The sequence below is a fragment of the Cebus imitator genome, unplaced genomic scaffold (genome assembly GCF_001604975.1).
Source record: "Cebus imitator isolate Cc_AM_T3 unplaced genomic scaffold, Cebus_imitator-1.0 Scaffold124, whole genome shotgun sequence".
NCBI lineage: Eukaryota > Metazoa > Chordata > Mammalia > Primates > Cebidae > Cebus > Cebus imitator.
The window spans coordinates 5,516,951-5,529,069 of NW_016107439.1; the positions used below are offsets into that span (position 1 = coordinate 5,516,951).

The following is a 12,119-nucleotide window of genomic DNA, read 5'->3' on the forward strand; positions in this document are numbered from 1 at the left end:
CCCAATCACAGATGAGGCTTCTATATTTCACATGAATGCTGAGTAGCTACTTATTCACTGCCTTTCTATCATTACCTTGAAATATTATGAGGCTTAGACTCTTACATGCTTCAGAGATTTTCTTTCAAGCAGTAAAATATATTCTTTGGGAATAAGGCAATAATATTTCTTAAAAGGAAAACACCAAAAGATGCTTACTTTGGAAACAGATTTATTAGAAAAATTATGTGGCTGGGGGAAAGAACAGCTTTATTCTCTAACTGCATAATCACTTTTTCAAAGAGCAACTTCCTGAAGGCAAAGCCTTGTAAAAATACAGGTCCCGATAAAGCACAACTTAATTGGAAGTAAATTATTTTTATGTTAAAGTTGACCAACTCTGAAGCTGCCAAAAGAAAATGAACTGATGGAAAATTAAATTGAATTGGGTTGTGCTGCAAATTGAATTTTAAGTGTGTAAAAGGTGAGACAGTTGTACACAACGAGGCTAACACGGCAAGTGGTGAATCACCAGCCTGTTAAACAGGCTTTCCTTTTCATTAAAAATGAATTTTCCATGAATTCTAAGCTACAAGTAGACTTTAAAAATCCAGCTTTTTTTGAGGGGGGGGCAGGTGTAGTGGCTCATGCTTGTAATCCCAGCACTCTGGGAGGCTGATGTGGGAGGATTGCTTGAGCTCAGGAGTTCAAGACAAGCCTGGAAAACAGAACAACATCCCATGTTTACAAAAAATTTTAAAAATTAGCTGGGGATGGTGGCAAACACTTGTGGTCCCAGCTACTCAGAAGGCTGAGGCAGTAGGACTGCTTGAGCCCAAGGCTACAGTAAGCTGTGATTGCACCACTGTGCTTCAAGCTGGATGACAGAGTTGAAGCCCTGTCTCAGAAAAAAAAAAAAAAAAGAAAGGCAGGACACGGCAGCTCACATCTGTAATCCCAGCGCTCTGGGAGGCTGAGGCGGGTGGATCACCTGAGGTTAGGAGTTCAAGACCAGCCTGGCCAATATGGTGTAACCCTGTCTCTATCAGCACTACAAAAATTAGTGGGGCATGGTGGTGGGCACCTATAAGCCCAGCTACTCAGGAGGCTTAGACAGGACAATTGATTGAACCTGGGAGGCGGAGGTTGCAGTGAGCTGAGATCATGCCACTGCACTTCAGTCTGAGAGACTTGGTGGGACTCTGTCTCAAATAAAAAAAAAAAGGAAAGAAAAATCTGGCTTGGTAATGTACTGGATTTTACACTGATTAAATCTAACTCAACTGGTATGCAAAAAGATACATTATCATTAAACAAGAAATTGAATCCAATACTGTATATTTTGACTGATATACTACATATGATGTTGGAGGTCTCAGAAGCCTCAAAGAAAGCTTCAATTTGGCAAAATAAGGCAAAAACAACTGCTCTCATCACTACCTTCTTAGAGGCATATAATATGGTAGCACTGAGCTATCTATATTTCCTAGGTTCAAATCCCATCTCTCCACAAACCTGTTTTGTTACCCTGGGAAAATTACTTAGCCTCATCTGTAAAATGGAGAATAGTAGGGTAATAGCATCTAACTCAGGATTGTTAGGAGGATTAAACTGTTAATACCAATAAATCCCTTAGACCAGCAGTCCACAACGATTTTGGCACCAGGGATCGGTATTGTGAAGACAATTTTCCACTGATGGGCTCGGTAGGACTTCAGCTCATCAGGTATTAGTTAGATTCTCTGGGCATTAGTTAGATTCTCATAAGGAGGGCATAACCTAGATCTGTGCACGTGCAGTTCATAATAGGGTTCACAATCCTATGAGAATCTAATGCTGCCCCTGATCTGACAGGAGGCAGAGCTCCCTGGCCCTCTCCTCCCCTCCTGATGTGCAGACTGGTTCCTAACAGGCCACAGACTGTTACTGGTCTGCGGCCTGGGGGTTTGGGGACTCATGACACAGCCGTGGTAAGTGCAGAGCACAGAACAAATGCTAACTAAATGTTATATAGCTGCTATTATTTATAATTTTTATCCATATATCAGGCTCAGTATAGATACATTTAAACCCAAAATTCTCTTCTGGAAAGTGACCCTTGTTTGCATTAAAGACCTTACCTTTTGTCGGGGTTGGTTAGGAGCAGAAACCACTACTGTGTTGCAAATTGCCAATGCAATGAAGAAGTCAATGATGTACAAAGTTTCCAGTGGTGGATTTTGGATGGTCTCATCTAGTGGCATAAAGAGCTGGGGTGTGATCTGACTAAATTTGTCTAAAAGCCTGGTGTCTGGTACCACATCTGTTTCCTGAAGATCCAATTAAGACAGTGTGTTGTTATAATAAGCATATAAACATTAGTTTTAAATCAACATGAGAAACAACTTTTATAGCCAAGATCTAAATGAATCATGAGATAGTGAACTTGATTTTTCTGAAAACAATTTTAATGTGTACTGTGTCACGGGAAGTGAGAATAGGAAAATAAAAGATATAAAAATAAATGGAAAATCCAGAATGCACATTATCAATGGAAACTATCTTCACTATTAAACTAAACAGGAGTTTAGTTTCCACCAAATCTAGTTGAGTGTTTTCTCATTTTGAAATACATAATAGCAGAGATACACAGGATTTTGTTATGGCAGCCTGAACGGACTAAGACACTATTTCTGTCGTCAATTCAGGGAAGCAGGTGACTGCATGACTTAAAGGCTGTGCTGTGGCTATGAGAATGGAAGCAATTCTGAAGTTGGCCCAAGCTGGAGGTGAGTGGGAACAGAGTGTGAAAGTGGGGTTGTGTGGCTCTGATCAGCAAAACTATGCTGAGAAGTACTGTCAAAATAAAGTGGGAAAAATCTATAAAGTCAGGACCATAGAAGACCTTGAAAAGCACCATAAAACAATATACATGACAGAGCCCAGAAGATTTAAAGAAAGATCTACATACAAAGAAGCTTCAGGCATGGATCATTCTTTTGCTTTAGTTGGTCCAACTAAAATAGATTAATAGGTTAATTTCTTTTATTATTATTATTATACTTTAAATTCTGGGGTACATGTGCAGAATGTGCAGGTTTGTTACATAGGTATACACATGCCGTGGTGGTTTGCTGCATCCATCACCCTGTCATCTACATTATGTATTTCTCCTAATGCTAACCCTCCCCTAACCTCCACCCCCTGCTATCCCTCTAGTGACTAAGAAGTGAGTCGCTGAATTGAGGTGAAGGTATAGAGTTACCACATGAAATTCTTATCTGCATGACTGTATCCGTAGCTGTTTCTCCCAAGATTCAAATCTTCCTTATGAGACTCATGATTACATTATTAACTTTTGCTCTTTTTTCCCTGATTGTCAGCTTCTGCCTTCTCTGAATGTCTTAACTTCAGAATCAGGCTCAAACCATCTTGCTTTAAATGATTCCTTACATATGTATGGAATCTCTCCCCAGAGAATTTGGAAGGCCCATTAAAATAAGGACCATACCATGTTGATCTTTGGATCCCTAACTCAGTACTTGACACATGGGTAAGCAATAAAAGTGTATTATCATATGTTACTATCATTTGCTAATTTCATATCACATAAAGAATGAGAGAGAAATAAACAGATGAAAAAGATGTTACTCTTTGGAAAATAAACACATGTTTCCTCCCACTGGGCTCCAGTAGGTATCTTTTTAATATTCAAGAAAATTTATACTTCTAATCAAAGCACAGATTACACAGTATGATGCAGACAGCTTCCCATAATGTAAACAGAGCCTTATTTGGTTTCCTGATGAGAGTCTAGTATCTTTGTTCTAGTCATGCATGGTAACTGTCTATCTCAAATCTTAGATTTACCCTTATTCCTATTATGCCTTCCTACTAAGTTGTAGATTTCACATTCAGGTTTACTCCTTTATTTTTTTTTCCTCCCTCCTCTATTTAAATTCAAATTAAGCAAGCAAAAACAGGCCAAAACTCCCTTTTCCTTCTGATAGTGTTCGTTGAATCTTTCGAATGGCTTCCATATAATTTAAATGTTAACTTTGTTTTAAAAAAGAGAGTAGCATCAGCCCACGATAATTGTTTGTGCAAAACTTAGAAAAACCCACAACTGAGTAATGGACAAAGACACTTTAGATGGGATTTAAAGTTGACCGATGAGCTCTAATACTGTTTTTTTACTCCTCCCTGATTCCACCCGTACCCAAAGTTTTTCATTTCATTGCCAGATGCCACTCCACTCAGTTTAAGGGTTCACTACTCCACCACTGCAACTTTGGTTTAAGAGTGGACACAAATAACTTCTATCGCCACCACTCCCTCCCCACTGATTCCTAAACAGCAGAGTCCTGAAAAAAAAAGACAAAGGTCAATAACCAAATACTGACAATTTCTGCTGCATGCCACGTTCTCCCATGACCCTGTGGTTCTGAATGTCTGCATGTACCACGTGCTGTCAGCTCCAAATGCCTTTCCCTCCCCTTCCAATCTGTGAACCTCTCTGCTCACTATTTTAATCCTAAATTGTAAGTCTTCTGGGCAGCCTTTCTTAATCCTTCTTCACTCCCTTAGAGTTAATCACTCCCTTCTTTGTGGCCTTACTATAGTTTGGATTAACTACTATGACTATATCTTTAATACAGGACTATAATTATTTGCTTATATGTCTATCTTCTCTACCTAGAACAAAACTGAAGGCTGAAGCCATGTCTTAATCACTTTACGTCTTCATGCCCAGTATTGTGTCATGCCTTCCATTAATTCATTCATAAATTCATTATCCCAAAAATATTTATTGCTGATCTGTGGTATCAGGCACCCCTGAAGAGAAGAGGAGTACATAGAACAGACAGGATCCTGGCTTACATGAAACTCACATTCTACCTGGGGGAGACAGTAGATCCAAAACAATCCCAACAGCAAATAAATAAGGTGCCTTTGTATTGAGACAGAGAGAGACAAGAGAGAGATGGAATGTACTTGGAACTAGGTGGCAGAGAAGGCTTCACTGAGAAGATATTTGAGTTGAGACTCAATGACAGAAAGGAGACAGCTATACAAAGATCTAAGAGAAGAGCATTTCATGCAGAATAAAGAGTATACTTGTTGAATGAAAAACTCCAGAGGATGAAAGACAAATAAACTTACTGGCTTACAAAGTAAAGGTCTCTATTTCTAAAACAGGCAATATGAACCCAGGGTTCATGGGCCTCAGTGACATTCTAATGCCCAAAGGCTGGCACATCTGCATCAGCAGCCTGCCTAGCATCCTCACTTGCTGGCTCACAGCTCGCCTTCTTTGAAGGGTGCCATCTTACAACCTTCCACTCTTAGACATCACAACTCTCAGAATGCCGTCAAGCTGGTGTTCTTTACCTGGGCTCCTCAGATGGGCTTTTAGAATTTTATATGATGTATTTGCAGATGCTCACTTTTCAGATCAAAGATTATATAGCTTTCTCAAAATAATCTTTAGTCCTCAAAAAGGATAAAATCAACTTGCTTAGACAAAGACTGAGAAATAATCTTATATATTGAGGAAGGCCGGGACCTTGCTATTCTATATATTAAGGGTATGGTTTTGCAAAACACAAACAAAACAGTGGCAACAATAACAGCAACACAAGAGCATCCATATAATCAGCAATGACATTGGAGTATAAAGCAAATGAAAATAAAATGTCCCAGATGAAAAGACAGCCTGGTAAGTAGCTTCCTTCAACAACCTTTAAAGATACTTAATTGAGAACAGACATGCCAGAAATTGTGCTAGATGTTGATTCAAGATGACTAAATCCTTCTCTCAAGGAGTTAATGGTGAAATGCCAGAGGCAGAAATAAGGCCAATGCCATGTGGATGAAGGGACATAGGAATGGTATAAACAGAGCTCGGAAGCTGAAAGAAGAGAATCTGTGAGTCTTCAGAAAAGGAGATATTTAATTTAGTTCTTAAAGAAATAAATATTTCACCAGATTTGGTGGACAGAGGCAGAATATGAAGAGACAATATGTTTTAGACAACGTACATTGTATCTACAAAGGGACAAAGACTTTAAGCTAAGAAAAACCAATTATTTGTTCCACGAAGAGGGTGAGGTTTGATCAGGAAACCAATAAGCTGTGGCACAGACTCACCTTATTACCAAACTGTGGTGCTTCTGTCTAAACAAGAGCCAACATGTTCTTACTTTCAGGTGAATGGAAAATGAAAAAGTTCAACACAAGGATAGATAAAAAGACAAAATATAAGAAAATCTATTGATAGAAAATCGAAGAAAAATATATTTCTGATATGGCCTTATAATGAGTATACAGAATGAACTGTGTGCATCCCTTTCTTCTTCCATTTCAAAAGTTGGAGAAACATTAAGTCTTGGAATCACTTGACATATGGCTAAGATAATATAATAGTTTTTATATTAGTGCCACAGAAATGAGATGAACCGAAATGATCACTCCAGTTGCTGTAATTATGCATTTGTTGACAATTTGAGAAGAGCCAGGATCCTGAGAAGCTCAAGGTCTTTCCAGGACAAATGAGACCCCTGGGGTCTACTCATATCATGTCTTTACTATGAAAACCATACAATAGATCCAATGTAGAAACACAAAGCTTCCCCAAAGCTGATTTATTCTTGTGATGCCGCCTATTTTGGAGGTATTATCAGTCTGGTGGCTGGGAAATCCTCATCTTGGTAAAACACAGGTATAAAATGTAAAAGGCAGAGAAGGAAATTGAACTTTTATAGAGGTAATTTTAAATACAGCAAAACTTTGATTTCTAATTTTTTTTCACGCAGCATCTTTCCCTCTTTTTCCCATCTTCTGCAAGGTCCTCTAGTTTTTCTGGAGTAAAATGAATTTGTTAATGGATGTGACTAAACAGTTCGTGACACTTCCCACTGGAACTCACGAACACATCCTGCTGAACTCTGAAATGGATATATTAGAAAATGACCATCTGGAGGCTAGGAATGGGGAAGAAGCCACAAGTTTGATGGGATTTGGAAGATTACAGAGCAATAAAAAGTAATTCAATGTATTACATGGCCTATGAATGTCCCTATAAATTACATATGGTTATCTGTCTAGGAGATAACTCTGGTAAGCTTTGCTGGGTCTGAGAGTGAGCCACGATTCTTAAACCAAGACAGCCTTCTTCAGGCTCACACATGATCAGCCCTGACCAGAAACATTATATATTTTTTCAGAAATGGTATACTACTTCTCAACATTGAGTTATTTTTTAAAAATAGGATAGTGTGATATTGTTTGTTTATACTTCTAATTATGTGTAGGGATCTTGCTGAGCTTCAATCACGTAGTCTCTTGTAAGGTAGAAAATACAACAGAATTTGACTCTATCATAATTACAGGTCTGTCCTTTCACCAAACATTGTGGGTGTGCAAGATTCTAGTCATGCATTCACACTTACAATGGGGCTACTGAAAGCAGCCTGTCTGGAATGAGGCACTTCACTGGCTCCTTCTCCACTTCCTAGATTAACAGAGCTCCCAGCAAGATGATTTGAGGGCTTATTTCCCAAAGGCCCATTATGAACTGTCCCGCAGCTGGGGGCTCTCTGTTTTGCCATATTGCTTACGGAACCGCTGAGTGTGTCTGTGAAATCTTCATCTTCAGAGACAGCTTCCTGATAGGACTCCAGCCTCTTGGCTGTGGGATAAAAAGCACGCTGAGTCAGCATCTGAGAAGAACCACTTACAAGTTGAAAGTATCAGGCAGTTACTTAAGCAGCCATTTCACACCATCTCCTCACCTTTCAAACCTGGTTGCCAAGGCCTACCTCTCATACCCTTAGTCAATGAACTTACCTTATACCTCACTGAGAAAAGGAGAAGCAATCAGATCAAAATTCCCTTCTTTTTCCGTCATCGAATCTCCCTATGTATCTGCATCAGTACTTAAACTCTTGGCTTCTCCTCCTCCTACTGTGAACAAAGCATCGCTCTTTGTTTCGGACACAAACTCTCCACTTGTCATCTGAATCTCACCTCTCTGAACTCAATGTCTTCATTCACCCTTACATCCTTCCCTCTTTCACTGACGCCAATTTCTCTTTAGGTAATTTCATGGCTTTCTGTCCCCATCTCCACTGACATTGCTCTTGTCAAGGTCACCAATGAGCTCCACGTTGTCAAATCCAATGATCATATCCATCCCTATCTTACATGAACCCTTAGTAATAACCAACAGACTTGGCCATTCTTTCCTTCTTGAAATGTCTGAGTTTCTCTGATACCATGCTTACCTGTTTTTCCTCCTACTTCAATGGCTTTTTCTTCTTAGTTGCTCCTGCTGTCTCTTCCTTTTGGCCCTCAAATACTGGAGAGTTGCAGAAGTGCCTTCCCTTCTCTACCTGCATCTTCCTTGGTAATCTCTTCTGGTCCCATCTTTGAAATGACATCTATATAGGCATAAACCTGTAATTTCAACTCTGACCTCTCACTGGAGTTCAGACTCATGCATCCAACTCTATTCTTCATACCCCCACTTGGGTGCTCATGAGGCTTTTTCAGTAGATGTAGGTATGGCTCACTCCCTTGCCTTTTATACATCTTTTAACACGTACCCTTGTCAGTGAAGACTTTCTAGATCTGACCACAAAATTTATAATAGATCCCATGCCAAGACCTACCACCATCTACACATACTTATTTATTTTATTTTTTGAATCCTCCAGTAGCATATAACATTCAAAAGGGCAGAGAATTTTATCTGTTTTGCCAACATAATAATCTCAGACTTCAAAGCAGCAGTTGATAGGTACTATCTTTGTAAATGAAACTTCAGGAGTTAACGCAGTTGCTTTAGCCAGAAATCTAGAATTCTCCTTAATTCCTATCTTCTTTTTTTTTATTCCTATCTTCTTTCTTATGTTCAAAGTGTCACTAACATCTGTCCTCTATACATCCAAAAAATACCTCAAATAACTCTACATCTCTCCATATCCATTACCTTAGTCCAAGCCACCATCATCTCTCAACTGGACCAGTTCAATAGTCTCATAACTGGTCTCCTTGCCCCTCTGCAATCCATTTTTCAAATAGTAGCTAGAGTGATCTTCCTAAAAAATAAAGCAGATCAGATCACTTGCTGCATAAAATGCTCCAGTAGCTTTACAATTCACTGAGAATAAAATCTGGACTCCCTATCCTGGCTTATATAACTCAAGATGATCAGAGCCATGCTGACCTACCTAATTTTGCTTCTCCTTCTACATGCCCACTAAAATCCAGACTCACTGGCCTTCTTTCTTTGCTTTGAAAATTAATAAGCTCACCCCTGCCTGAGGGCCTCTTTACCAGATGTTCCCTCTGACTGGAAGTCTTTTGTACAGAATTTCAATATTATGTCATTCAGATCTATGCCCCAATGTCCCACTTAGAGAGGCCTTGCCTGATCCTCCAGTTCAAAGTAGCCATCCAATCATTTTATGTCATACCACCTTATTTTAATTTTCTACCAAGCATTTATCATTATTTTTTTTCTTTAGTTAAAAAATTAGGTGCAATGGCTCACGCCTGTAATCCCAGCACTTTGGGAAGCCAAGGCAAATGGATCATGAGGTCAGGAGATCAAGACTATCCTGGCCAACATGGTGAAACTCCATCTCTACTAAAATACAAAAAATTAGCTGGGCGTGGTGGCGCACACCTGTATTCCCAGCTATTCGCGAGGCTGAGGCAGGGGAATTGCTTGAACTCAAGAGCAGAGGTTGCAGTGAGCCAAGATTGCGCCACTGCACTCCAGCCTGGTGACAGAGCAAGACTCCATCTCAAAAATAACAATAATAATAATGTATTTGTGACTATTTTCTCTAACAGCAGCACTGTGAGAGCAGAGGCCTTGTCTGAATTTTTCAGCATTATATCCTGTGTCTGGAATACAGACAATCAATAAACACGTGCTTGTTGGATTGTTAGCTGTCTCTGCTCAGCCTAAGTCATCTCTGTTCATCTCTGTTTGGCCTGAATAAAGTATGGCTTTGGGTAAGTTATTCTATAAAGTGAAGAATGTTCACAACATCTTCTATTTATTATAATAGCTTTGGTCTGTATTCTTTTTTTTTTTTTTTTTTTTTTGAGAAAGAAAGAGAAAGAATAAAAAAAAAAGAATGAAGGAAAGGAAGAAAGAGGAAGAAGAAGAGGGAGAGAGAACAGGGGTGTTGCTTTATTGCCTGGGCTAGAATGCAGTCTAAAAATAGGTATGCCTGTAATTGTGTTTAATAATAGAGACATAAAAAAAAATGAGGGAAGAAAATACTTAACAAGCAGCCAACCGATATTTCATTTAAATCTGTAAATAGGTGTGATGTAGTACTGATAAGAGTGTATATTTTGTGTATTTAAGTGGAGAGTTCTATAAATGTTAATTAAGTCTACTTGTTCCGGATCTGAGTTCAAGTCCTGAGGATCCATGTTAACTTTCTGTCTCATTGATCTGTCTAATATTGATGTTGAAGTCTCCCACTATTATTGTGTGGGAGTCCAAGTCTCTTTATAAGTCTTATATATCCGGGTATTCCTGTATTGAGTGCATATATATTTAGGATCTTTAGCTCTTCTTGTTGCATTGATCCTTTTATCATTATGTAATATCCTTCTTTGCTTCTTTTGATCTTTGTTGCTTTAATGTGTATTTTATCAGCAAAAATTGCAACTCCTGCTTTCTATTTATTTATTTTTGCTCTCTATTTGGTTGGTAAATTTTTCTCCATCCCTTTGTTTTCAGTCTTTGTGTATCCTTGCATGTGAGATGGATCTGGATGTAGCATACCAATGGGTCTTGGCTTTTTTTGCCTGTCTGTGTCTTTGGATTGGGGGATTTAGTCGATTTAAATTTAGAATTAATAACAGTATATGTGAGTTTGATACTGTTATTTAATGTTGGCTGGCTGTTTTGCCCATTAGTTGATGCAATTTCTTAATTATGTTGATGTTCTTTATTTTTTGGTATTTTTTAGAAAGGCTGATACTGGTTGTTCCTTTCTATGTGTAGTGGTTCTTTCAGAAGCTCTTGTAAAGCAGGCCTGGTGGTGATGAAATCTCTGAGTGCTTGCTTGTTCACAAAAGATTTTATTTTTCCTTCACTTATGAAGCTTAGTTTGGCTGGATGTAAAATCCTGGGTTGAAAATTCTTTTCTTTAAGGATGTTGAATATTGGCCCCCACTCTCTTCTGTCTTGTAGGGTTTCTGCTGAGAGATCTGCTGTGAGTCTGATGGGCTTCCCTTTATGGGTAACCTGACCTTTCTCTCTGGCTGCCCTCAGTATTTTCTCTTTCATTTCAACCCTGGTGAATCTGGCAATTATGTGCCTTGATTGGTCTTCTTGAGGAATATCTTTGTGGTGTTCTCTGTATTACCTGGAGTTGAATATTGTCCTGCCTTGCTAGGTTGGGAAAGTTTTCCTGAGTAATATCCTGAAACGTATTTTCCAGCTTGGATTGATTCTCTTCATGACATTCAGGTACACCTATCAAACGTAGGTCTTTTCACAAAGTCCCATATTTCTTGGACACTTTGCTCATTCTTTTTTAACCTTTTTTCTCTGATCTTGTCTTTTTGTTTTATTTCATTAAGTTGGTCTTCGACCTCTGATATCTTTTCTTCTGCTTGATCAATTTGGCTGTTAAAACTTGTTAAAACACGAAATTCTCGTGTTGTGTTTTTCAGCTCCATTAATTCATTTATATTCCTCTCTAAGTTGTGTGTTATTGTTAACATTTCGTCAAACCTTTTTTCAAAGTTCTTAGTTTCTTTGCATTGGGTTAGAACAAGTTCTTTTAATTCCCAGAAGTTTCTTATCATCCACTTTTTAAAGCCTGCTTCTGTTAATGGAACACAGTCTTTCTCCATCAGGCCTTGTTCTGTTGCTGATGAGGAGCTGTGATCCCCTGTAGAGGGAGAGGCGTTCTGAGTTTGGGTATTTTCAGCCTTTTTAGGCTTGTTTCTTCCCTTCGTTATAAATCTATCCATCTGTGGTCTTTATAATTACCGTCTTTATAGTTGGGTTTCTGAATGGACGTCCAACTTGTTGATTCCCAGTGCTAAAATCTGAGCAACCCACTGTGCCGGCCAAAACAGCGGCTTTAAGATTGATGGTGCTTTTCTGACTCCGCACCAAG

General features: G+C 38.9%; 1 protein-coding gene across 2 annotated transcripts in view; it reads right to left on the reverse strand.

Annotated features, from left to right (window-relative positions):
- Positions 1-12,119, reverse strand: part of ATP10D (ATPase phospholipid transporting 10D (putative)) — a 104,036-nt gene that overhangs the window by 34,944 nt on the left and 56,973 nt on the right. For both annotated transcript variants that reach the window (XM_017540327.2, XM_017540326.2), the window contains exons 10-11: positions 7,410-7,648; positions 2,100-2,288 (exon numbers count right to left, since the gene is read on the reverse strand). In XM_017540327.2, coding sequence (XP_017395816.1) covers positions 2,100-2,288; positions 7,410-7,648 — 428 coding nt within the window. The remainder of the gene's footprint in view (positions 1-2,099; positions 2,289-7,409; positions 7,649-12,119) is intronic.